The following is a 26,323-nucleotide window of genomic DNA, read 5'->3' as shown; positions in this document are numbered from 1 at the left end:
TCCTCTTAATTTAACAGCTAGATCTTCTCGTATTATATTTTTTAAAAGAAAAAATATCGATCGTCACCTCATGATGATCTGCCCATTTTGTGCTAAAAGGCACCTTTAGATTATTGTCATTCTGCTATCTCTCTGCTTGCTTTGCATAGTTAGCAGCAGGCCAGCAATTGCCTTTCTAAACCGGTCTTAAGGGAAGGGACAAGCCTCTCCTACAAGCTACAAGTACTACACATGATCTGACATTTGCTTTCGATGCTGATTGTAAAGGAGAATGTCCATCTGTTTGGGCAGGAGCACGGTATGATTGGGAACATGCGCATTTGTAACCACCACTGGCATGGGTTTTTTGGGGTTTTCTTTTGAAATGAAAAGTTGCGACCTTTTTCCCTGGTACTTTCTTTTTTAAAATCCAAATACTTTTTCCGGATGTCTCAAACACAAAGAGGTTCTCTGCCTTGATTATGTACACGAAAGTAGTGCCACAATAGGATAGTGACTATGGATTAGTAGGATCCAAGTACTAGGCTGCAAAAGATAACAGTGATGCTATTTGTTAGAAGACAAAAAGAAATGAAAAAGCTTAGGATTGCTGAAATTTATAAAGAAATCTTTGCCATTTTGGATGCTGCTGTTTATCCACTAATTGATAAAATTCAGAATAATCTTTGGCTATGATTGCTTCGTAGCTAGATTAATACCTGCCTTATAGAGGTAGCACTAGGTCTCGTGAAACCAATTCCCGAGGGAAATTGCATTCTTATTTTCGCTTGCCCCATCTGACATCCTTTTCCCGTTCTTCTTCGCTTTGCTCCCTTCTTTTCCCCCTCTCCGGGCCATACCGTAGGTGACCTAAATTTTCGTTATTCCTTTATGATTCAGGCCTGTTAGTTCTAAATCTTAGCATATCAAGTGTCACGAAAAGGCGCAAGCCACAAAGTAAGTGGTAATACGCTCCGTGCTCATAAACTAGAGATTATGACCTATGCCGTGCTATATCTTTTGGGTAAAATCAGTGACCTTTATTTCCCCTCTCTTGGGAACATGCCTTGTGCCTGCTTGCCTGCCCGCCATGTTGTGATATGAGGCGGGTAGTGCGAACAGGAGCTGTTTGGTTGTGACCTTGGAGTGAATCTGTCTAGGTGGAGAGCTACCTATAACTTGCTTGGCACCTGTTTGGATGCAGCCCTAGCCAACTGCCTGGTCTAGGCAATGAACTTAGGCCCAGGGCAGTCAAAAATGAGCGTCTGGGTAGGAACGATTCTGCCTGGCTGCTAATCGAGTGCTAAGCATTCAGACAAAGGTGGTAATTATAAAAAAAGATAGCTGGGTCCTACAATATTATGGCTGGTTTGCTTCGCTACTTTTACTTCTGAACACATTGCAAACAGTGGAAGCTCCACTTAACAAAATAATTGTAACGGTTTTAAAAAAACTTCGTTTATTCGTGTTTACACACTCAAATTCTTTATTAATTTTTTATTCTTCTATAATGTAGGTAAATGAGAAAGTGAGCTAAATAATATATGTCCGTGAAATTAAAAAAATATTTATGCATATAAACACATTTATATTGTGTATTTTTCTTCTCATTAGCATCTCAGGCTCAGGCACCAACCAATAAACCAAACATACTTTCTCTATACTTACCTGGCTAGACAAAAACCATCGACGACATTTTTTCTCAGGCAGGTTGTCCAGGACTCCTACCAAAAGCCCACAGTGCGCAAAAGGGCACGGGCATGGCGCGGGGATTTGGCCCGGGGCGTTGAGCAAAAGGGCGCAATCTCCAACAGCGTGAAAGCGCGACGCGAGTGGCCGGCAGCCCGGCACACGGGAGGGGTGGGTCGACGCGCACGCTTGCCCCATCCATCCAACCATGATCCATCCATCCCTTCGGCCGCCTTTGCACGGGTGGCTGGGGATAGCCGCCGGCACGAGGGGAGGCGACGGGCGGACGGGCGGCTGGCCTGGCCACCCTGCTCTTTTTCCCGTTGGCCTAGCACGGGGGGCGGGGCCCCCAGGCGCCCGAGGTGATCGGCGCGCGGGCATGGGGAAAAGCCGGAAAGGTGCCGGGCCGCTCTCAATTTCCCCGCGATTGGGCGCACCGCGCCGCGCACAATTTCCCGCGGGGGACGCGATGGGTGAGGAACTAATCATCGTGATCCTGTTCGGACGGCCGGCCAACCAAGTGGTGGGATTTGGCTTCTCGAGGGAACGGAATTGCGCAAGTGTCCCAGGTGGATAGAGGTATAGCATAGCACACGCCGGTACGTCCCGCCTCCCGCGCGCGGCCGGGATGGGCGTGCGAGCGGCACGGGCTACGGCCTAAAAACGAGGAGTGTAGCAGGGCATAGCTGTCCCCCGTAGCCTGGTGTAACACAGGAATTGAGGCAGGATTTTGCTCTGCAAAATGAATAATGCTCGACAAGTCGATACCCTGGACACACGAAATGGCAAATCGCCAGCCCACACCCACACACACCCACAAGACCGCAAGAAGAGCGCAAAAGCTTGTATGGGCGACGGCCCAACACTGCCAGCCCACGAAAACGTAGGCGTGGTCGGCATTTCCTCCTTTTTGTAAGTTCCCATTGTGCTCTCTTTACTACTGCTACATGTGTTGATTCGATGATTCACTGCATAATTGGATGCTGCAGCTAGCGCGAAACTCTCAGCATGTGCCATAGAAATTGAGGACTAAAAAATCTTTCCTTCCAGTACTCCAGCAGATTACCAATCCGATCCCTGGAACACACCTCCCTCTCACCCAAACGAAGGGGATTCATCCTATTCATGGGTATGACTTATGAGTTGTTTTGATAATCTGCAGTACCACTAGTTATAAAAACACAAAGAATTGTTATCGGTGAGGGAGAGAGAAAATGTATTGGTAAGGAGGAATAACTTGCTAGAGATACGTAACAGACGCGGTGTATTCTGGCATGCTTTTTCTTAAAAGAACTGTAAAACGCACATCGCGATTGTGTCCTTTGATGTGCAGGTTGCTTTGCCATCTTCGAGAGAGTTATGAACGTGGAGATAATTTCCACAAAGCGAAAAAAGAGAGCAAATTGCATGCACGGGCACAGAAGAGTGAAAAGACGGGCGGTGACAATTATTGGCAGAATGATAGCACAATCTTACGGTAACACGCACGTGACCGTGACGGTGTTAAAAGTAATCCAACTAAGAACTATACATACGTTGTACTTTGATTTCATCCTCTGACGATAGTCACAGACTCACAGGACTGTATACACATTACGGTTCAAAAGACCACGCAAGGGCCGATGCCCTGACCAGGTTCTCACAAGGTCCAGATCGTGCAGATGGAGCCCCCTAGTTGTCGGATTGCATGCTCCTGAGCATGTTCAGGATGGAAAGGAACAGGTTCAGGATGTCAAGGTAGAGCCCAACGGACGCCCAGATGTACTCGTCATAAGTGTGGCGCTTGATCAAGTTCTCGGTGTCGTACAGGATGAAGCCTGCGAAGACCAAAGCTCCAAGCCCACCGAACAAAGCAACTGATACAGGTCCCAATGGGAAGAAAATCTGCAACATGGCGTTCCACAGAACAAACAGCTATCACAAGCAGTGGATTGCTCGAGTGGTAACATAAAAGTATTTGTGAACAGAGTGCATTCTTTTAGAGCTTATCATAGGCATTACCTGAAGAAAGCTTGTTAGGACAAGGATAGTAAGAGCAGAAGACAGAATAGGCCCCAGGTATCCAAATTCCTTGCCCTTCTTTGAAGCCCAGAAAGCATATGCAGTCAAAGAAGCAACCACACCGGCAGTCAATACTAAAGCCTCTAGAACAATTTTTCCTGCAACAAGTAAATGATTGTTAAACAAAAACCACAATGAGCATCTTCTACCGAAAAAGAATCAAACTATTTCAAGAAAAGTAACAAACCTTGAGTGTTAGCACAGGCCACACCAATGCTGAAGCTCAAGCACAAAGTGAACAGACCCAGGAAAACAAAATTGTGTGGGTGTTTGTGCTGATAATGATACAATGGGATCATCACTGCAGACAATATCAGAAAGGTAGTTAGTGACTTAAAACCTATCTGCTAACAGAAAATAACAATCATGGCTGCTCAGATTTTCTCAAAAGAGAAGGGTATATTTTGGTGTACTAAGAGGATACAGCAACGCTGGCTAAGATAGACAATAACACAAGTAAAAAATAGACCCAAAAGACTTATTGCATCTCTGGTCCAATAATCTGGTCCAATAATTGAGACTGATATTGATTCCTCCTTAATCCACAGATAAAATCTACTCATTTAATTATCCAAGCATTCTCCTATGCCTGTTTATCTGGCAAACAGCAACGCACAAACCCTACAATTGAGCTAGATAACAAGAACCCTCAATTTGCTGCTGAAAGCATAGTCAAGCAATAAATTGTACTACCCCATTTTCATTTACTTGACACCGTTGACTTTGACTGATCAAGCTTTGCTGTTACTTCACCATAAAAGTCAATAGCTTCGAATGCATATTGGTAGAATAACTTTTGATTACAGGTCAACTTAAGACCAATTTTATGCTACATAAAGGAACATTTTATAATTTGTTATTGGTCAACAACCTTGATCAAAGTCAAGTTCAAGCAAACAAAAATGGAGGAATACGTGTACACCCAGCACACAAGAGCTGTTCCCCTACCTCTCCCTCAAAACTCCAGACAACTCTACTCTCTAGTTTGTGAAAGAGTAAGGTAGTACGGGAAAAGTTTTGGATAATTCCTTGAAACTGGCAAATGGAAACTCAGTTTCATGCCTCCTTTGCAAAATGTTTAGTACATAAGTCAGTTTTGGTTACTCTTATCTTCTCATATTCTCAAATCATTCCCCAACTCAAATTCCACCATTAAACCAATTCCTACATTATCTTGACAGAGCTGGGGCCATCCACCTTTACACCAAATCAATAGCATAAGTCAGAGAAAGCTTCGGACAACTATGTATCTCTCTTATTCCAATTTATATTTGTATTGCATCATCAGCAACACGGCCATGGTATCACAACACGTCATCAGCACAATAACACTCCCAGACTTCCCCACAACTGCATACAAATTGCTAGATGAAGGCAATGAACCGGGAAACTTAAGTGAGACCATTATCGTGTTATAACATGTTGCAACATTATAGTCGAGTTGAAGATGATCAAGACAAATATCGAATTGGAACAAGACAAATAGGTAGCAATGTCAAGCTCTCTCAACTTTGTTATGCATTTGGCATCTCTTAATGTTGTAACATGGGTTTAACATGCAGAGAGTTTAACTGCACTAAAGCTCATCGGACGCGTCACGCGTGTGGCTCCCTTATTCATTTTACACAGCAAACCTCTCCAGCTCCTAACATCAAGGAGGTACAATTGCACATGCAGTGGCAAGTGCACAATATAGTTGAGAGAAATTTTAGGACTACAACACATTTCTACTGTCTCAATTTAATCTTCCTTTGATAATTGAAAATATTATCACAAGTTCAACAAAACGTCATCAGCACAATAACGCTCACATAGGCTTGTTAGTAACTTGATGCAACACATGTTAGACCCGGTAAGTTACTATGAAGCCTCAATGAGATCATTTGCTCAGAACATATTGCGATATTGTGATCAAGTTGCCCAGGAATAAATGCTCAACAGTAGAAAGATTAAATTGGAACAATTGACAAGGGAAACAGTCCGATTTCCCAACTAAATCACGCAATTGGCATATGTAAAGCATCCTATAGAATTCATAAATAACATGGCACTAGAGTACGGAATTAGACCTAACAAGCCAATTGACCCTAAGAAACCTAGTTAAGGTAAGTGTCCACACATCTATAATATCTATACATCCCCAACTAACTGCAATTAACTTTAAGTCATGTAGCATGAATTGCAAAGCAAAAGGACATTTCGGGAGGTATATTTCTAGTTAAGGAATTGGGGGAGAAAACACCAATTAACTTTTGTAAAGCATGTGACATGAATTCAAGCTTGTATTAACTACATCCTAGATCCAGATCCGAAGAGCTATACGATCTAGATCCAAACAGCTATTCGTCGTAACTAACAAGGGAACGTGATAGGAACACAGCATCGACATGTCTGAATCTGGATTCAACCAACGCATCAAACCAATCGCCGATCAGTTTTGTTCGAGCGACGCCTCACCCTAATCAACCGTCAACCGATATCAGGAACCAGAATATCCTCACACCAAGCACAGCAAACCCGGGCGTGAGCACGGGGGCTTACGGATGAAGGGCAGGACGGCGAGCACGAGCGCGAGGCCCGCGGAGTCGGAGAGCGTGGCGTTGAGGGTGGGGTGGAGGACGGTGAGTGCGGAGACGGCGGTGGTGAGGAGCAGCTGCGCGGCGAGGATGCCGTAGACCTTGCGGACGAAGCCCCAGCGGAGGGCGCTCTCCCCGCGCGAGATCCCGGGGTACAGAGTCTCCCCGGTTCCGGCCTCGAGGTCCACCTCCGAGGCCTCCACCTTCTCCTTCATCTCCGGCGCGCGGCGGTACCCCGCCGGCGCGAGCGGCTGCATCTCCGACACCGACGCCATCTCCCTCTCTCTCGCTCTCAGACGGGATGAGGGTCGGGAGAATGGGGAAATTTCGCTCGAGACGCGGGTTGCGCGTCGCTGCGGAAGGGGAGGACTTGTAGGGGCGGCCGGCTGGTGAGATTTGTAGATTTGCTACGGGGACTCGTGAATCCTGCCAAACTTATCCTCGCCCGCTGAAAGGTGGGGCCAAATCGGGCGGATGGGGTGGGCGGAGCACTCAAAAACTCGTGCCACGGTGGGCGGGGCACTCAAAAACTCTGATCATAATTTTTTCTAAGAAAATATTGAGTCATAAATGAACTATGGTTGACTTCGTAACTAGTTTTAGTTTGGGATGTTTGGATACACCTGCTAAAGTTTAGCACATGTCGCATCGGATGTTTGATACTAATTAGGAGTATTAATATATGTTAATTACAAAACTAATTACACAGATGGAGTCTAATTCGTGAAACGAATCTATTAAGTCTAATTAGTCCATGATTTGACAATGTGGTGCTACAGTAACCATTTGCTAATGATGGATTAATTAGGCTTAATAGATTCGTCTCGCGAATTAGACTCCATCTGTGCAATTAGTTTTGTAATTAGCTCATGTTTAGTCCTCCTAATTAATATCCAAATATCTGATGTGACACTGCTAAAGTTTAGTATCTGGTATCCAAACACCCATTTACTGTCTTACCAGAGCCTGCTCAGATGTGCTATTGTTGAAGTTTCGCAACTGTTAGATTTTAGCACTTCCACTCATTTTCACTCCCATTTGAAGATGTTTCTCATCGATAGAGCTGAAGTTTATGAAATATAGCTTTTGTTCTTTTATCTCCTCACCTCCTCCCTTTTTGTCTTTTCACAAGTCATTAGTATCCGTTAGCTCAGTTGCATCTTTTAACCCTCCCATTAACTTTCCTGTTACGGGATCAAACAGGTCTTAAGATGGTACTTTGATATCCTTTACCTATAAGTTGATTGACTCAGGTAATAATTGTCGTGGGACCTTTTTTCATTTTCTCAAAGAAATATACTCTAAACTAAGACCTTATGGTTCTGCTTAGTAGCTAACGACACCCTACCACGGCGTCGTTATTTTCATGAGCTAAGTAATACCTATTCTCATCTTCCCTCCGTATCGAAGTATTTATTGTTGTTGACTTTTTCTCATAACGTTTGACCATCCGTCTTATTCAAAAAATTATTGCAAACATACGTAAAAATAAATCATTATAAAAATACCATCAAAATAAGCCACAAATAAAATAAATGATATCCCTTCGTTCCAAATTGTAGTTCGTTTTACCTTTTCTATAGACATAGAATATATCTATGTGCATAGCAAATATTATGCACCTAGAAATACCAAAACGACGTATAGTTTGGAACGGAGGAGTACTTACATAATTTTTGAATAAGATGAATGGTCAAATGTTGTGACTAAAAATTAACAGTGATAAATATTTTAATACGGAGGTAGTACTGATTAGTTCTTTTTTTTTCTTACTTTGATGCAACTCCGCTATCTCACCCTGAAGATAACCATCTTTGTAGGTATGTTGGACTCACGCTTTTTTATGTTGCCTTTTTTGATTATTAAATATATCATATGGTAAAGGTAGACCTGATAGAAAATATTCAGTATTAGCAGGGCATTTTTAGGCTAGTATTTATGAATTTTGTGCCATATATTTTTGCAACTCTCGTAAAACACAATTCTTCAAAGCACTCAAAAAAAGAAAAACTACAGAAAAAACATAAAAAGTAGTTCCTCCGTCCCAAATTTACAATTTGTTTTAGCTTTTCTAGATACATTATTTTTGGTATGTATCTGGACATCTAGATGTATATAAAAACTATGTAGCTAGAAAAGCTAAAATGAATAATAATTTGATGCGGAGGAAGTAGTTGAATATATATGGAATCCAACCGACTCAAGTTCTTTTTGCACGGAAAAGGATTGGGTTCAGGACTGTTTGGTTCCACTTACTTATTTTTAGGGGTTAAAAGTTGTTTATTTGGAGGGACTAAACTTTAGACCCTGTTTGTTTCCCACCTCCTAAATTTTAGCTCATTTTTAGTCCATGGTCCAAAGCATGTTTGGTTCCACCTCCTAAAACTGACTAAAAGCAATAAATGTTGTGGCAAAATGATCATACTGCCCTTCCCCATGCCCCAGCTCCTTCTCTGCCTGCCCCTCCCCTCCTCCCGCTTCCCTACACACACGCACCCACCCGAGCCCTCTCGCTGGCCCCGCCGGCGGCGGCCAGCACCCTCCTCTCGCCGGCGCCGCCCCCTCCCCTCCTCCCGCCGGCCCCCTCCCCTCTCTACTTCCCTCGGCACCGCCGCCCCCCTCCGGTCCTCCCTTGCCCGGATCGGCGGCAGCAGGGATCCGGCGGGGGAGCGCTCGACCGGCCCGTGCGGTGGCGCAAGGAAGCGGGGGCGGCGGATCTGGCGGGGGATGGCACGGCCGCCGGTGAGAGGCCGCGGGTACCGGCGTGGAGGAGGGAGGGAGCGGCGGTGGGGTCGGGGAGGGTGCGGTCGGGAGGAGGGTGCGGGGGCAGAGGCAATAAAAGGAGGGGTAGTGGGAGTCCAGCACTGGTTTTAGGAGGAGGTGAAGGGACTAAAAGTTTTGAGCCTCTTAAAACTTTTTAGTCACTTTTTAGGAGGAGTGTTTGGCTCTTTAGTCACATTTTAGTCACTTTTTAGGAGCTAAAATTTTAGGAGGGTGGAAACAAACAGGGCCTTAGTTCTACCTGTTTGGTTCCATGAGCTAAACAACATTTAATGAGATAAAGAATGACTTGTTTGCCTCTAATCATTGCTATCCTCCCTTTTCTCCCTCCTTCAAGGCGGGCATTGAATGAGGGCAATGGGTGTCCAGTGCACTTTTAGCCCAAATAAGCAACTCAAAGTTGACTTGTGGCCTAAATTTTAGTAGTTAAACTTTAGCTCAAATAAATAAGGATGCTTAACTCTTTAGGATCAAATAAAATAAGGATGCTTGGCTCTTTAGGATTAAAGGACTAGAGTTTAGCAACCCCTCACCTCACGATCATATCGTATAAGAAGATACCCGACGAGCTAGATTTCCGTGGGGAGCTAGAGCTGTGGGCTGTGGCACTAGCGTTTAGGTAGGGCTCGCTGGAAGGCGTGCGGTCTGCGGTGGAACTGGTCGGGGCCGAGGACAGTAGACTTTTGGGGACAAATCACGAAGCTCCATTCTGAAGTAAACGCGTTACTGTTTTGGTTTGGCCGTGCGCACGGGAGATATGCCGGGTGGACGAGTCACCGAGCCACGGAGGGTTAAATCAAAGCGTCTGGGCTGACAGCTGAGGGGATTTTCACTGTCACTGTGTCACAACACAACTCACAACCTAGGTCTTGTTTAGGTCTTGTTTAGTTCCCAAATTGGAAGTAGCAAAGTTTGCATTTTACCATAAATGCGCAACTGTAACATTTCGTTTGTATTTGTGAATTATTGTCCAAACATTGACTAATTAGACTCAAAAGATTCGTCTCGCAAAGTACAATAAAACTGTGCAATTAGTTTTTAATTACATTTAGTACTCCATGCATGTACCACAAATTTGATGTGACGGGAAATCTTCTTTTTGCATAGTGCCAAAGTTGGAAAAAAGAGGGGAAAACAAGGCCCTAGCGACAGATACCATGCGTACAACACACGAAGCAGAGTTCGCAGCAAAGAAATACTGTTACTGCATTACGACAAGGTAGCATCTCATTTTCAAATCTCGGTGCACCTGCAAAATTACTAGGCCAAACTTCTTTCCTGTGCCCATGGAAGAAGCCTGCATAACATGTACAGATAATCGATGTTGATTCCCAGAAAAGAAATCAATATTGCGACGTGCCTCCAAAAGGTTAGTAGTCACAGTAGAAGCCTAGAATGACTTGTCTTTATTTTCCTTTCTGCATCAACCGATATTCATGCCATCATAAGTTTATTCAGCTGGTGATTTAGGGCATCAGCCTGGCAACATCACTTCATACATCATTCACATCCATCATAACAGAGTAGGGGACACAACATCAAATACACTAGGTAGCATACTAAACACCATACTACATAGACTGCTACCAAGCAGGCTCATTCACATCCATCATAACAGAGTAGGGGACACAACATCAAATACACTAGTAGCATACTAAACACCATACTACATAGACTGCTACCAAGCAGGCATAAACGAAAGCTGAAGCAGAGCTTTCAGTTTCGGTGGGCATAGAAGATTCATCAATTTGCTCGCAGCTCAGGGATCCCTGGCTCATCTCTCAGCTCAAACGTAACAGGATTGTTGTCCAGAAACGGGTACTCGTCAAGCTCATCATCAGTAGAAGAGTCTTCAGCGAGCTGTGCTTTATCACCTGCATGGGAAAGTGTAAGTTACATCCAAGTAGCTGAACATTTCAAAGACGTAAATTCTGCATATTGAAGAAACAGTAGAGAGATCACAAGACGTAAATTCTTACGTTCTTCTTGCACGTCCTTGTCCAACTTCTGAGGATAATTTCCTGTTAAGTGAGTGCCCTCAACCACATCCTTAGCCCATTCATGACACTTCTTGGTCTCTTCAACAGCGAATATTTTCAGTGGATTCTTAATCGCTTCATGCCTGCGTAGAGAAGGCCTCTCTTTCAGGATGGACTTCTCTTTGAGGGTGTTAGAAATATCCTGATGATCCTTCCGCCCTGAGAGGGTGTTTGACAAATCCTGAAGAGCCTTCCGCTCTTGAAGCCTAGGTTTCACAGATGACTTCAGTTGTTTGGCCGTTGGTGCATCAGCCCTCTTGCCTGAGGTAAAGAGACACCTAGTGTTGTCTGGGAGAATCTCTGGTTCCAGCTCCAGCTCTTTCACTTCTTCCGAAAAATTGGCAACCTCCTGTAAATCATAAGGAGATGGATGATATCACATTTCTGGTATAATAATATATGGAGAAAAAGGGAGAAGAATGCAAAAAATGTTAGTTTGTGGAACATTACACTTTCAGTGCTATGTTGCTCACTTGCTTTAAAGTCTAAGTCTTTGAATGAATGATGTAGCGTATAAATGGAGTTATATATACAGGGAAAAATCATATGATTTATGCATATGTTTAAACAGTTGCCGAGCATTCTGTATGTGTCAACAACCACTGAAATACACTGAAGTCAGACATAGAATTTTGTCTCCCATTTGTTGTAAACTAAAGGAAAACGATAAGGAAAAGAAGCATAACTTAATTAGTGTTGCTGACATGGTGGGAGGCACAATTGTTATATTGAAGTATTCTGTTTCTGTAGAGTGCGAATGGATGACCAGGAGCGGGCCATAACTCAAACCGTATACAAATGATAACAAAAACACATGAGATGACCAAGAAATGACATAAATTAATGTTATTGAACTTCTACTGATGTGTAATATCATCCGCCATTAAGCTACATGGAGGACAGGGTTTTTAACCCTTAGAGAGGGCAGCATTATATAAAAATAGGCCAGGACCTCCAAGACACATATTACAATTTTAGTTAATACTAGCAGCAGTGTCATACCAAATGACAAGTAAAATGTGTAGGGCTTCTTCTGATGTCACGAGATATTATTAGGTGGCACAAAATGAAGAGAATACAATGGGAGAAGAGGTCCATATCTTGTGATGCAATACATATTCATAAATAACCAGTTTGCTTCAGTACTACTGACAATGGAAAAATTCCAACATCTAGAAACAGGATGTTTATACTTTATTCAAAGACACTTTACATTTCAGAATATGCTTCTTGATAAGTAAATCTTGTAAGTAAAGAGCCTAATTCCTACCGGCGAAATATAACAAGACCAAGCTTATAGTCTTACATGAAAGAAGGCATGATAGTTCCTTCACGCAAGACATGGATGAACAGTTTATCAAACCAATTTTAGGAAGCATATGTGAAGAACAGTTTAAATTCACCGCCACAAGTATCTATTTATTGCTTGTGGTTAATGAAACACAATAGCCCAAACTATTACCTAAAGCATTATGTTGATACTGAAAGCTAGGCGATAAATGATTTTACTGGCTTAACCCATAACTCCATCTGTCCAAGAACCACTGTATCAGTTGTCAAGGAGAAATAAGCAACCAAATGGCAAGAAGATAGACTTTTCCAATTCCCTATTTAAGAACAACATGTTTCATTTTCCTGATTGCGATTGTGCACTGTCATAGTCTTATAGAAACAGACATGACTCTTTTGAAAGTGAATACTGTTAAAATCAATGGTAAAGTAATTGGACCTTAAGAAAACTTGCATGAATTATGAAATATTATGCCGGGCCACATACCTTAGCTGGAAACATCACAGGATCAAATACCACATCTGACCAGCCATTGAATGCTGACATAACTTTCACCACTTTCTTCTGGACACCTATATAACAAGCACAGTCAGCCATATGCAACTATATAGAAAAAACTACCACCTGTGTATGAAGAAACAAAAAGAGCAATCATCAGACTTAAGTTCTTACGTTTGTCTTGCATATCCTTATCCAACTTCTGAGAATCATTTCCTGTAAAGTTAGTGCCCTCCACCCCATCTTTAGCCCATTCATGACACTTCTTGGTCTCTTCATCAGCAAAAACATTGACTGGGTTCTTAATTGCTTCATGGCTACCAAGAGCTGGTTTCTGTTTCAGGATGGACCTCTCTTTGAGGGTGTTAGACACATTGTGAAGAGCAGGTCTCTCTTTCAGGATGGACCTGTCTTTGAGGGTGAACTTATCTTTCAGGATGGACCTTTCTTTGACGGCGGACCTGTTATTTAAAGCAGTGCCTTTAGGAATGTTAGACACATCCTGAAGAGCCTTCCGCTCCTGAAGCACAGGTTTCGCTGATGGCTTCAGTGGTTTGGCACTTGGTGCCTCAGCCCTCTTGCCTGAACATGTGGATCAAACAAGTTGGTTATATGTGGAAATGTCACAAATCAGCTCTCAGGAAAAAACAGACTCACCTTTATGTATCTGCATATTCTCATTAAGCAGAACAGCTGCTGGAGTTTGGAAAGCCATAACCGAACAGAAAGGTTTCTTTTTCTACCTTGAAGGCCAAACTGCAGTTCAATTGTTTGATGAAGGAAAAATAATCAGAATAAGGAAATCGTAGAAAGCAACTTCGATAAACTATTGTGTTCTATAGAAGATGAAAAAAAAATCCAGAGGCATGCTAAGCTGGCGCTAAACTGCTAAATTTAAGATAGACTGAAAACTGTAAACAAACTAAGTCACAACAAAAGTATATAATCCGCAGGGACAGGGTTGAAGGCATCAGTGGCAGTGTTGCGCTATGCAGATACTAATTTAAGATAGACAGGAAATTGTGAAGGAACTATCACAGCAAAAGTACTTAATCGATGACAACAGGGGTGAAGGTACCGGTGGCAGAGTTGCACTATGCAGGTGCTAATTTAAGATAGACTGAAAATTATAAATGAACTAAATCACAGAAAAAGTACACAATTGGCAGAGACAGGAGGAGGAGGAACAGGCAGCAAAGTTACGTTTTCATTTTACAGCAATAGATTTTGGAATTTGATGTAACCAAAGTATAAACTGGTGGCAGAGAAATTTAGAAGGATCATGTAATAGACTTCGCACTGGAAAATCCTTACAGGTTAGCACCAGGCCTGGATCAGCCCCTAGATTAGTGCAAGCTCTAGCCCAAGAACACCAAAACACACGTGTCATCTAGGAGGCCAAGCAAGATCACAGAGAGGCTTTACATAAGCAGCCAATTCCTAACTGTGATAGGATTAGCAAATACAGGACGCAACTCAACTAGAATCCTCTAGCACAACAAGCCGCGCTGAAATCTTGGCCCCGAGCGCCCCAAGAAGGGAGCCAGTATATCTAGAAATAGCGAAATAAGAGCTAATAGATCCTAAAACGGGGGCATCCCATCCCTAACTCGCGCGATTATACATGAACAGGACGGGACATCGTGGCAACGTTAGGGTTTCGACTTGGTTGCTCACACCAAAGCATGGAGGGAGAAAAAGAAATCAGTACAAACCTAAATCGATGCGAGCCAAGAAGCGGCTGGGTTTACCAGCGCCGGGGAAAACCAATCCCCCGGATTACTCAACTCAACTCCGCTCCGCTCCGGGGCGCAGCAGCAGGGAGGACGCGCGCGAGGAGAGAAGGGACGAGCCCGCGGCGGCAGTTGGTGTTCGCTGTCTTGCCAAGGCCCGGCGTGCGTGGGAGTTGTTACTGGCGGTACGGTACCTCGGAGTCGGGAGGATTTGGGGGCGGAGAGAAGACAGAGGGAGGTTTGGAGGAAGAAAAGGGGAGGCAACGGTCGGATTTTCGGGTTGGTGGGTGCTTGCCGTTCGCATAAAGGCCGAAATATCCGTTGCGGCCCAGCCCATCGGTGGAATCCGTTCAGTCCGTTTCGCCCGTCGATGGGCCCAGATCCTATCCTAGGCCCGCGGAAAGCGTTTCCTATACGGTTTTATTTTTTTTGATAGGTGCCTTATATTTGCTTGATATAAAAGGAAAACAACAGTAGGTAGAAACGAAGGACAACTCGACACAAAATGATATTAAAAAATAAAATTACACCGAAGATCTTTCTGGTCGTCTTCCACTGGAGCTTAAAAAATATACTGGAAAGGTGGAAAGGCAGCAAGGGAAAGTGACACATGCAAACACCCTTACCGTACAAGACTTTGAACCACTTGCTCCTAACAACGAGATCTAAAAACCATTGAAAAAACATCTGCTGGGGGAACACCCCAAGCAACACAGGCTTGCAATCCATCACCACCGAAATAGAGGGTTGAAGAAATCAGATCTTGTCGCAGAACAAACCGAAATAAGAGGTCAAAGTCACCACAATAAAAGACAACCAATTACATCTCCTCATTGACACACCAACTGCAAAGATCTGAAGAGAACCTACCGATCTGGCAGAACCAACTCTCACTGGCCCTTCGACGATGTTAGATCAAACATCGTCGAGGTAGAGAAAGGTCGAAGAGACCTTATTCCAAAACGTCATCGTCGACACCACCTCGTCGATATCGCCTAGAGAACCAACCTTAGATGAAAAGACCTAAAAAAACTAATATGTGAAGAGAACATATCCCCGCTCCTCCACCTACCGGCGAGGCCGCCGGAGGGACAGAGGAGGGGGATCGAGGCGGCGGTGAAGAGAAGGGCGTGGCGGCGGCGATTAGGGCGGACTCCAAATGCTTTCTCCTTTAATGAAAATTCCTATACGGTTTTTGACGTCCTGTCTTGCTGCTTAAAGCGGGTCGTGCTCAGACTGAGCAGCTCAGTGATTATTTGAACATTTCGGAAGTCTCCGTATTTGATTAAATCTTTCATCGAATAAATAATCATACGTGAAACGAAGTGAACAATGTGATGTACTTCCATTTTGCGCCAAGAAAAAAAAAATCATTCTTCTATCTGAACAGAGCAGAAAAAAGGGATTCCAAAGGAGAATCCATGATATCGAGCGATTTGCTATAGTGGATCACATAACCAAGCTCCAAGCCTTTCAAGTTTCAAGTAGACGAGCACGCGCAGCTGCTTAGAGCAAGTATAATAAGGGGCTGTAAGCTGGCCGAATGCTGACGTGGAGGAGAGAGAAGAGGTGAGAGAGGAGAAGCGGGCTACAAGCTTACAGCCGACTTGGGCACAGGAACCAAGAAACTTTATGAGAATGACTTGTGGGTCATGTATTAATAGCAAAGAGCTAACCATTGTACGAGTGGGCTAGGAAAAGGCTGAGAGAAATCTTACAGCCCGCTTGCTAGCTGCATTATTAAACTTGCTCTATGCGAGTTCGCACTGCAGTCTGCAACCAATCAATCCACTACCGTGCTGTCTGCAACCAATCAATCCACTACCGTGCTGTCTGCTGGCACTTGCCTTCAAAACAGATCTTCACAAAGGAAACTTTCTTGTGCCCATGAAAGAGATCTTGCATACAAGTTTGGGACAATCGATACTGCGATGTGCCTCAAATGGGCTAGTAATATCAGCGCTTTAACAGTAAAAGCCTAACACATGTTATCTGTATTTTGCATTGTACATCAACCAATATTCATGCCATCTAATATTTGCATACACATATATAGTACCTGAAATTTCTGATCCTGACAAGTATGTAAAGTGCTGACCCTGTATCCTCCTATCTTTAGGGCCTACACACTCAAAATTCCCCTAAGCTACAGATTAGATTGCAGCTATGCCAAAATATGATCAGTTGACTAGTCACTAGTGACAAGATTGGTGCCTGGTAAGAAATGGCCATTTAGGGGTAAAGGATAAAGAATGAATTGTGCAGAGAACCAATAAGGAAGAGAAAACTCTAGTCGTGCTTTTTCTCCAGGTTTGCAACTGCCTGTTTCTGACGCTTCTCCCATGCTGGCATCTTCCCTGGGAACGCCCATCGTAGAAGCCGCTCCCATCCGTAGCAACCGCAGAACATAAGCATTGCCCACAGCATCAGTTTGCCCCTCATTCCTTCTGGCAAGGGTTCCAGTTTCATGTAGTCATTCAGATCCCTGAACATATCCGACGTGATCACTGTGAAGAAAGCAACCGCTCCGTACAAAGCATACTTGAAGGGCTTGTTCTCGGAGATGCTCTGGTTGAATGGATGGCCCATGTAGTTTACAGCAAAGGTTGCCACCTGGATCATCATGTTCACCATATATGAAACTGTGTTCACAAGGTTTGGATGGAAGTCCGAGTCAGGCTCAATGCATTCCTCCGGCATGTGCTTGGATGCTTCATTGACGGCTGTGATCAGGAAGAGTATGTGCATGGCAAACTGGCCAAGAATGGAGAGCAACACATATGCACAGAATATGTTAGGGTGAGGCCGCTCTGCGGACAGCGTTTGAAGTGGCCGAGCATGGGAGATGAAGAGGAAGAAGGCTGCAGTGAAAACACCACTTATTGTAGCCTGAACATCGCCGAGTTTGACACCATCCAGGTACATGACACTGAGAACGTATGCTGTTGCAAGGCAGTTGAGTCCAAGAATCTTGAACATTTGAAGTGTGGTGACTAGGGTGCTTCTCCCCTGGCGGATGATGTCAAGAGTGGGAGCAACAGAGGCATGCTTTGCTGTGAAAGGTGAAGCCATAGAAGCATCCCCAAGCTTCACAATTGGTGCCGAACGGCCATCACTTTCATCATTCATTTCATCCAACATCTTCTGCAGCTTTTCTCGCTGCCTCTCAGCAGCAGTCAAGGGGCGGCTGCTCGATGCTTTAGCGGGACTGTTAGTTGCTGGAGTCACTTGTGATGATGCTTCATTAGCAGCCTTCTGTTTTTTCAACTTCCCAGATTTACTTTCAGCTTTGGATTTTGAGTCGGCTTTCTGAACTGGTTCAGCATTCAAAAGAGCTATACCAACATGTGCCTGAAAGAATATCATGAAAGGAATGAGAAAAAATAACAGATTTCCATCAAATAATCTCATAAGGTGGATAAAAGGAGTGCTGCTTTCCAGTAAACAAATTCAAAGCGCCACTAGAAAAATAAAAGGCCTAACAAAATCATGTAGAAGATACAGTTGCCCCCAAGTTCACTATTACCGCATTTTAGTTATCACAGTATCCAACAATAAGAAAAGAACAAAACACCAGGGTAATATCGGTCAATCTGCATATTAGTATTCAAGTAACATGGACCTCTGCCACTCACATAAATATTACTGGCTCAAATTTCTTCCATAAGTGCTGCCATCCTTCCAGGATAAGCTATAATATATATAAGCCACCTCTTAATAAAATGTGTAAAGAACATTCAGTTACATTCTACTCCCTCCAGCCGGAAATACATGTTGTTCCGACCTAGGGATTTTGCTTATCACCAGTTCAACCATCCTGTCAAACATGACTCTTTTTTTCCGACCGGAGGTAATATACTAATATTACATAATCAGGTGGCAAGTATTACCATGATGCCATCTCAATAAAAACGAGAAAAATAAATGGAAGGAAAAAATTGTAGTGAAAACTGAAAAGTCTCTACACAATTTGGCATGGGTAACAACCAAAATATGTTGTTGTGTCAAATCAAGTCAGAGAAATTAAAAGTATTTTTTTCTATGTAAATTGAACAAAACTAAGTGGGATACAAGACAGGTAATCACCTGCTTCAGTGCACCAACATCATTGGTTCCATCTCCACACATCAGTGTCATCCTCCCAACACTTTTGAATGTAGTCAGTACAAGTTCTTTCTGTTCTGGAGCAACCCGTGCAAAAACCTAAAAGAACGACAATTAAAAGAACCGCTGAGCACGAAAATGAAAGCCTTCATATTCTGTACAGAGGAGGTAAACTGTGCACACATACCTTCACATAAGGAATAACCTGGAGAACAGCCTCAGTACTTTGTAGCATTTCAAAGCAGTCCCCATTAATGCAAAGGTCGTGTGATTCTGATAACACTGCGACCTCCGCAGCACTACAAAACATTATACAGGACATCAAACAGGACACAAGAAAACCATGACTGTATGTAGTTACAACACCAGTTGAGATCATAAACAACAGACTTAATATATCAACAATATTTCGGAGATATTAACACAAAAAAAACTATTTACTTGCAACTTGAGGAAAAGTTGAAGAATAATCATTTTATTGGACAAATGGACACAATTATCATCTTTCTAAAAAACTAGTTTCCAAGCCACAATGCTTGTGGCATAGTGGGTAATAAAGCAAGCAATATAATATCTGTTGAAGACTTGCACTGGAACAGGGTAAAGATTTGCAGGAAAGAAATGAGGTAAGAACTCAATAGAAAAGAACCAGTAAAGAACCATAATGCTAAAGACTGCATATTAACAGTTACCTGTAAGGAGCTCTATCAGTTTCATCTGGCGAAACCCACTCAAAACCACCAGTCTTTATCCGTGTCAAGATCAAAACAGGTTTGGAAGATATATGTACTTGGCTAGCAACATGGCAGGCAGTCAACGCTTGGTCTCCAGTGATCATGACCTAATAACATCAGGGAGCCAGTAAGTACATTAATCATATAAAACAGAAAATTGTCATTTACAATTCTTCACAGGTTGCTGCTATGAGTACAGTATGTTTGCAACCCTTGGGCACTACTTTGTATATATGTATCACATTACTGGCATGAAATCAAACTTCCAGTACAGTGAAATTTATTATCATAAATGGTTACAGGATAAATAGGAGGATATACCAAGTCATGGGAAGATTGTCCCAGTTCTTGTAAGACAGAACCAGAGTCGCTCCTTATAGGGCAATTGAAGACCTGAGTCCAACCCAACACAGCCACATAAGAAAAACATGTCAACTAACTTTAGTAACAGAGAATTTCAAAATAAAAAATTATGCATAAGAGGGAAAAGTTCATACCGCAAAACCCGCAAATGTTAGGTCGCTCTCTACTTGATCCCTTTCCAGATTTCTAGCTTCACTAACCTGTTATTCAAACACCAAGAGGTCACTCTAACCGGATACACTTTTCATAGAAAAATAGCTGTAAAGTTCAAAGGTTAATAAGTTAAACGCAGGCAGATAATAAACTCTGTTTGAGAGTAATTTCAGGTAATATTTAATCAGTTAGCATCTCATAGAAAGACAAAAGAATATGAACGGATGCAAATAGCCATAAAGTCCCAAGGTACGTACAGGGGATAAACTCAATTTAAAGTCACTTAAGGCAAGCAGTCAATGAAATATGCTTTGTGAAATCTATCTTCTGGAGCCCAAGCCAGTGAACCACAAACCTTGGGAAATGTATTTTATTTCGAAATGTACCATTATCTGGCCTTTCGAGAATAAATTAGCTCAATGTGACGGATATCTTGTACAAGAGTCAAACATATCAAATGCATAAAATAGGATAATTTTGAAATCGGATGATGATGTATTTCCTATTAATGTATATCCCATTTTGCACAGCGACAATTATTTTAACAGCTACCTTTTCAACTAGTCAATCAGCATTATCAAAGTTATTAATAGAAAAACATAGGGCTCCAATTTCCAGTAAGTAATAATTGCTTCTCATCTAGCCACAAGCTGCGCGCAAGTGGAGCATCATTGGATTATCACAAAAGCACAACGCTGGGAAAGTTGAAATTTGGACGATCCCTTTGCATCAATTAATCAATAAGTTTTTTGCTTTGTTCTCGCCCAGGAAATTTATGGAAGTACACTGACAAAATAATAATAGAACAGTAGGGAATGGCTACAGGCAAATGACATGATAAAACAGAAACTTACAGGCATCTCAGGAAGCAGTTTATATGCAAGAGCCAAGACTCGAGAACCCTGCCGCGTGTATTTCTTGTATGTCTCCACATAGGCAGCAGGTAAATCAACTAATCTCTCTTGGATGGTCTCTGGTGCACCCTGAAGATCACAAAGTATAAGACACATAGATATCTAGAAAAAAGAAGACCAAATCAATCAAGATATGGAAAAAGGTATTGACAGTAATCTCATAGCACCCTCAACCACAGAAAAAATGACTGACTAGTTCTTATGGGCCAACTAAAAATTAATTCATATCATGGTTGATTTCTGAATTATAAAACTCAAGAAATATTGTGATTTTACATTTTTGCCAGCTACAATATTTTCCCTGTTAAAAGAAAGGTACTGCTCAGAACTATTGAATGACAGCACAGCTATTCTAACGTAGAGTGATTCAACAGTAGTTTTAAATGGAGCATTGGTTGTATCACTAGTTCACTCAGGTGCCTATGCCAAAACAACTTTTAGTTTTGGTTAAATTCTAGAGAATGATTTCCTTTAGTTAGTTGAAATAAGAGGGGGGGTCCCATTGGAGTTTCTACACAAGCAAATAAATAAAAGTATATATAAAACATAGTTACTCTAATAGAGAATACAGTCAATTTGACATAAGCCTTTTCAAAGACTGCTTCGAACTGTGGGTGACCAAGGTGAACTCAGCTTTGAACTCTAAACAGATCAGGTGGATAATCCTTAGGGAGTGTCCTGATGAAGATTTCCACCCTTTTCCATTCAAACGATATGGAATAAAGATGTCTTAACCTCCAACGGTAATATTCAATGTATCAAAACCCTATGAAGATCATTTTGGTTCTCTTTTCTCCAAGATACAGGTGGCTTGGAACAATAGAGAATACCATATATTATTATTATGTTACAATTATGATCACATTTACATCAAGGCAAAAAGATACAGGTTCGGAAACATCCCAAATAGGAAGCCTATATTAACAAGTTGTTAACAATTCATGTCACACCTTGAGACAAATTTGATTGGATCTCAGAATTCTTTACCTTAATGAAAGCATAAAACTTATCCTGAATACGGACGACAACAGACATTCTCTTCAAGTGAGAAGCAAAATGGAACCTGTGCACAATCTGTACAGGTTGACCACCTGGCCTGCAACAAAGAGAACACGAATTAACACATAAATGTAATATCTAATGCTTGCAGTGGAGCAAGGAAAGGAGTAATAACCGCCCAAGATATTCTTTCTTGGTGATAAAACAATGACATTGAAATCCATGAACATCAGGTTCACTCAATCATAAGCTCACTTGCACACATATTCATGCATATGACAGCTTACTTTTTAGACATGGCCTTCTCATCAGATGTGTAGATCCAGTCTATGCCCTTTATAGCAGCCTTTTCAAGGGGATCGCCAACCTTTATTAAGGTGCAAGATACCATCAATCAAAAAGGAATATACTTTCATGGTTACTAGATTATACTTCACACCTTCATGTAAGCAGTAAGTTATGAGCTAATTGCACCATACCAGTTTGTTGTCAACAAATACCAACGCATGGCAACTGGAAAGCACTTCTTGTGTTCGGAGGGGCAGCTTATTTGCATCAGATATTAGCTCATCATCACCTTCCAAAGTAACAATACCTTGGAACTCCTGAAAAATAGGGTTGGTCAGCTTTCGAACCCCCCCCCTCATATTGGCTTAAATAAGGAAATAAACTAAGCACATAACTTACCATATCATCTGATGTCAGAGTCCCCGTCTTGTCGAAGCAGCATATGTCAACCTGATCAAAGAGAACTCTTAAAAGCTTGTAAAGAAAGAAGAAACAGTGACTTGGTAAGGTTTCCTTACTAACCTTCCCAGCAAATGGTATTCTGAATGGCTCTGTGCAGAAAATACCACGCCGAGCTAATGCAATTAAAGATGTGTTGACTGCTATGGAGAGCTCCATTGGCAGTTCAGGGGGTATCACAGAAGTAATAATCAACGAACAACTCAATAAAAGTTTGTATCTGCTCCTTGTCGGGTCCTCCAGTCCCTATACACAAGATAAAACGATAGTTTAATATAAGACAAGAAGAGGCAATGAATGGTAGGATAAAAACAATGATTCACTGTATAGATAGTGGTTTCTGGTTTCACCTTCATAAGCACGTAACCAGACGCGATAATTGCAAAGAAGAGCAAAAAGAGTATAAACAAGCCACTTTCCTTGTTGTTTGCAGTAACCTGTTATGTCATTAAATGTGAGTGTCAGAATTTCATGCCTTCATACAAGTTAATTTCATTACTGAAGAAAAGGATGTTACCCTCTCAGTTGAAAATAAGATAGTCCTCATCAATTTCCCTTGGCTAGTCTCAAATCCAGTTCTCAATACAAAGGCTACGCAGCCACCATCAGGTGCTCGAAGATTTACACTCTGTACAAAGTAAAAAAATGTCAGAAATGGTAGAAATCTATTGGGCACAGATAGCTGGCATAGGAGAAGTATCTACCTTATCTGCAGTGTGTTGCAATATCTTAGTGCCACCAAATAGGATATGGTTCTTATCCCGCTTTATAGATAGCATTTCCTCAGGACCACGGCCAGCAATTGAAACCTATCAGTAGATGTATGATCAGAGCCTATATTATATAGTTAAGGCACAAGAATAGGAGCAGGGAAGTTAGACAATAGAGTTTTGTAAATAACAAAGAAAATGTATTTTGAAGCACATTGTTAATTTCATCCGTTTCTAGCCAGAATGACTGAACTATTAACTACAGATAGCAAAATCAATTGAATTTAAAAATGGCTTTGTTCTAACACTAAAAACACCAGGTAATTCCAGCCATTCTGATGATATCCCAACCATTGTGGTAGCTTTGTGACAATCCATATGTAGTCTCCTCCTAAGGTGGGCAGTAAGGGCAACATAAAAATATTGCTTAGAAACTAACATATATCTTCTTCATCAAGTAACACTTTTTTAAAAATTTGAGTTCTAAATTTTATTGCTGAATCCAGTGTACTTATATCCTTGGAACAGATGCTCTCCAGTAACTTGGTTGACAATTTTATGAGTTACATGTAAAGCATTGATTTTTTGGTTTAATATGCAAGCAAACTTGTTGACTGTTGTAAAGTATTTAAACAGAATGTGCAACACAAGAAAGGCATACTGTAATAGTCCAGTAAATGACTCTTCACAAACTAGAACCACATCCACATTGGAATTTTAAAAATTAGAGTTGAAAGTGCAAATTATCCAAGACGAAACGAGATTTTTCTAATTAACTACATCCAAGGGAAAACGAAAGAAAACCTTCCACTGTGGAGTAGATTCTCCTGTAAGAATAGCTTCATTTACTATTGCAGACCCAGCTAACAATAGCATATCTGCTGGTACAGATCTATCTTCACCACTAGTTGAGCGGCCTATTGACACAATATCTCCAGGTAGTAGTTCAGTTCCAGGGATTTTAACCCATCTGAAGAAAGAACTCACAATTAGGATGGTATATATATGCTGAAACAGATAAGCATTCAATCAAATGAAGGAGCCATACTTTCCACATCTATAGGTCAACACAATCTGATTATCAACTTTCACACGTCTTAGCTCAGTCAATGTCTTCAGTCTATTCTTTGCCATAGTAGACTCAAACAGGAAAAGCATGAAAAGTGTAAACAAACTGTAGTACCAATACGCATCCAGGCACCAAAGAGCAATGCAGAAAACCTGTATAAAGAAGCTCAATGTCATCAAAGATATATAAGTGGGTAAAATAATAAGTATAGAGATACAAGAAAGTAACCTGGAAAACAAAAAATGGTTCCATGATTTGCTCCTTCATTAATTTCTGAAATGTGGGCTGCGGATACTCAAATCTAGAAAGGAAAAATAAATATTGTTAGCCATTGCTGTTAAACAGATGAATGTATTGTAAAAGCTTCCATATTTGCAAACCTATTATGTTCAATTTGATGCAAATGTCACTAGTATATTGGTTGTTTGATACATACATAATCAGAAGCGCCCACGTCCACAGTCCATAATTAAAATTCCCTAGACACCTAGCATGTTCTCACTTTGGTTCTACTAAGAGATCATCTCTGCAGCATAGATCCTTTGCATTCCATTCCTTATAATATGGACTTAAAACAGTTACATGTTGCAGATATTACCATATAATACTCCCTCTGGTGTCCAGAATCACAAATACATGCCATTTTGGCAATAGCACGGTCTCCAAAATACATTGACCACTAAATTAGAATATATTGTACTTATTTATAAAATCCAATAAGATTGTAACATTGTCAGTGCCCTTTCCATTACACAGATGATTTCAAGATTCCAATCTAAATACTAGGAATATTAATAGCCAAAATATTCAAATGTTTGATGGTAAGTTTGTGCAAAAAGACAAGTACTTGTGATTGGATGAAGTATGATACAATTCAATATAGTAACAAGTTATGTTGGCATATCCATGTATGCACAAATCCCTTCAGCTACTCATTTAAAGCTAGTCCACAATTGGTTCAAGTCTATCTACTTCGGATGATATGAGATATGAATGTGCATTGCAGGTCAGCAATATTCCTCCATGCTCATGATGGATTCCCCATAAGTTTGAGTTGTGAATTTCCTTAAGGTGTAGTGCTGGATGGAGCAAATTTTATCTCCAATTGCACACGTTTAAAACATTAAACTAGAGTCCCCTACCATCTTAAACTACACTTGTGTTTCTCATGTTTGGTATATGTGATCATCGATTATGCAACTACCAGTTAAAAGCTCTCTAGCTAAACTACTGAAAGCCCAGTATGAAATAGGGAGCAAAGATGCATCTTACATGTTTCTACCCCACTTGTCCACAGCAGTGTTAATCTTGGTCTCAGTTCCAAAACCAGTGCCCTTGGCATAATTGCCAATCGGCTCCTTCGTTGGGTACCGGAGTTTTAAAAAGTTATCTTTCTCCGCCGAAAAGATGAACCTCTGCTTCCGGAAGTCAAAGTAAATCTCCTCTGTCTCTCCTGCAGCTGAAGACGAGGCCACCTGAACAGACACCCAATCAACAAGCTTAGTAACAGAAGTTCTCAGCCACCACCAGCTCTAAGCAACGTTGCACTCACATTTTTCTGAATGTGCAGGGGCACAATCTCCTTGGACCCAGAGAACTTTGCAGGAGTCACCTTGCACGCATTAGCCGCATGGATATCATTGACCTGCACCATCACCAAGCTAAGGGGGTGTTTGGATAGCAGGTGCTAAATTTTAGCACCTGTCACATCGGATGTTTGGACACTAATTAGGAGTATTAAACATAGTCTAATTACAAAACTAATTGCACAACCCCTAGGCTAAATCGCGAGACGAATCTATTAAGCCTAATTAATCCATCATTAGCGAATGGTTACTGTAGCACCACATTGTCAAATCATGGACTAATTAGGCTTAATAGGG

General features: G+C 41.8%; 3 protein-coding genes across 3 annotated transcripts in view; all 3 read right to left on the bottom strand.

Moving 5' to 3' along the window:
* Nucleotides 1-3,090: 3,090 nt before the first annotated feature.
* Nucleotides 3,091-6,681, bottom strand: LOC101766466 (BI1-like protein). Its single transcript, XM_004962087.2, has 4 exons — nucleotides 6,271-6,681; nucleotides 3,917-4,030; nucleotides 3,670-3,827; nucleotides 3,091-3,552 (listed from the first exon to the last, which is right to left on the bottom strand). Exons 1-4 carry the CDS (start codon nucleotides 6,578-6,580, stop codon nucleotides 3,340-3,342), a joined length of 795 nt encoding a protein of 264 aa, XP_004962144.1. The 5' UTR covers nucleotides 6,581-6,681; the 3' UTR covers nucleotides 3,091-3,339.
* A 3,790-nt stretch (nucleotides 6,682-10,471) lies between these two features.
* On the bottom strand, nucleotides 10,472-14,885 carry LOC101766062. The gene is made up of 6 exons (XM_004962086.4): nucleotides 14,630-14,885; nucleotides 13,572-13,670; nucleotides 13,089-13,496; nucleotides 12,903-12,988; nucleotides 11,066-11,474; nucleotides 10,472-10,960 (listed from the first exon to the last, which is right to left on the bottom strand). The coding sequence occupies exons 2-6, from the start codon at nucleotides 13,627-13,629 to the stop codon at nucleotides 10,830-10,832; spliced, it is 1,092 nt and encodes a 363-aa protein (XP_004962143.1). The 5' UTR covers nucleotides 13,630-13,670; nucleotides 14,630-14,885; the 3' UTR covers nucleotides 10,472-10,829.
* Nucleotides 14,886-16,572: 1,687 nt separating this feature from the next.
* Nucleotides 16,573-26,323, bottom strand: part of LOC101765377 (probable manganese-transporting ATPase PDR2) — a 10,555-nt gene continuing 804 nt past the window's right edge. The window contains exons 3-22 of the mRNA XM_012844818.2: nucleotides 25,993-26,085; nucleotides 25,713-25,915; nucleotides 24,669-24,741; nucleotides 24,420-24,592; nucleotides 24,176-24,341; nucleotides 23,366-23,470; nucleotides 23,179-23,289; nucleotides 23,012-23,098; nucleotides 22,725-22,907; nucleotides 22,602-22,652; nucleotides 22,394-22,519; nucleotides 22,202-22,281; nucleotides 21,903-22,011; nucleotides 20,856-20,984; nucleotides 19,983-20,048; nucleotides 19,807-19,878; nucleotides 19,444-19,592; nucleotides 18,939-19,050; nucleotides 18,734-18,850; nucleotides 16,573-17,998 (exon numbers count right to left, since the gene is read on the bottom strand). Of these exons, the coding sequence (XP_012700272.1) occupies nucleotides 16,937-17,998; nucleotides 18,734-18,850; nucleotides 18,939-19,050; nucleotides 19,444-19,592; nucleotides 19,807-19,878; nucleotides 19,983-20,048; nucleotides 20,856-20,984; nucleotides 21,903-22,011; nucleotides 22,202-22,281; nucleotides 22,394-22,519; nucleotides 22,602-22,652; nucleotides 22,725-22,907; nucleotides 23,012-23,098; nucleotides 23,179-23,289; nucleotides 23,366-23,470; nucleotides 24,176-24,341; nucleotides 24,420-24,592; nucleotides 24,669-24,741; nucleotides 25,713-25,915; nucleotides 25,993-26,085 (3,267 nt within the window). The 3' untranslated portion in view covers nucleotides 16,573-16,936. The remainder of the gene's footprint in view (nucleotides 17,999-18,733; nucleotides 18,851-18,938; nucleotides 19,051-19,443; nucleotides 19,593-19,806; nucleotides 19,879-19,982; nucleotides 20,049-20,855; nucleotides 20,985-21,902; nucleotides 22,012-22,201; nucleotides 22,282-22,393; nucleotides 22,520-22,601; nucleotides 22,653-22,724; nucleotides 22,908-23,011; nucleotides 23,099-23,178; nucleotides 23,290-23,365; nucleotides 23,471-24,175; nucleotides 24,342-24,419; nucleotides 24,593-24,668; nucleotides 24,742-25,712; nucleotides 25,916-25,992; nucleotides 26,086-26,323) is intronic.

The sequence above is a fragment of the Setaria italica genome, chromosome III, assembly GCF_000263155.2.
Source record: "Setaria italica strain Yugu1 chromosome III, Setaria_italica_v2.0, whole genome shotgun sequence".
In the NCBI taxonomy this organism is placed as follows: Eukaryota; Viridiplantae; Streptophyta; class Magnoliopsida; order Poales; family Poaceae; genus Setaria; species Setaria italica.
Note: the sequence above shows the minus strand (reverse complement) of the source record. Positions and strands in the feature narration are given on the sequence as shown.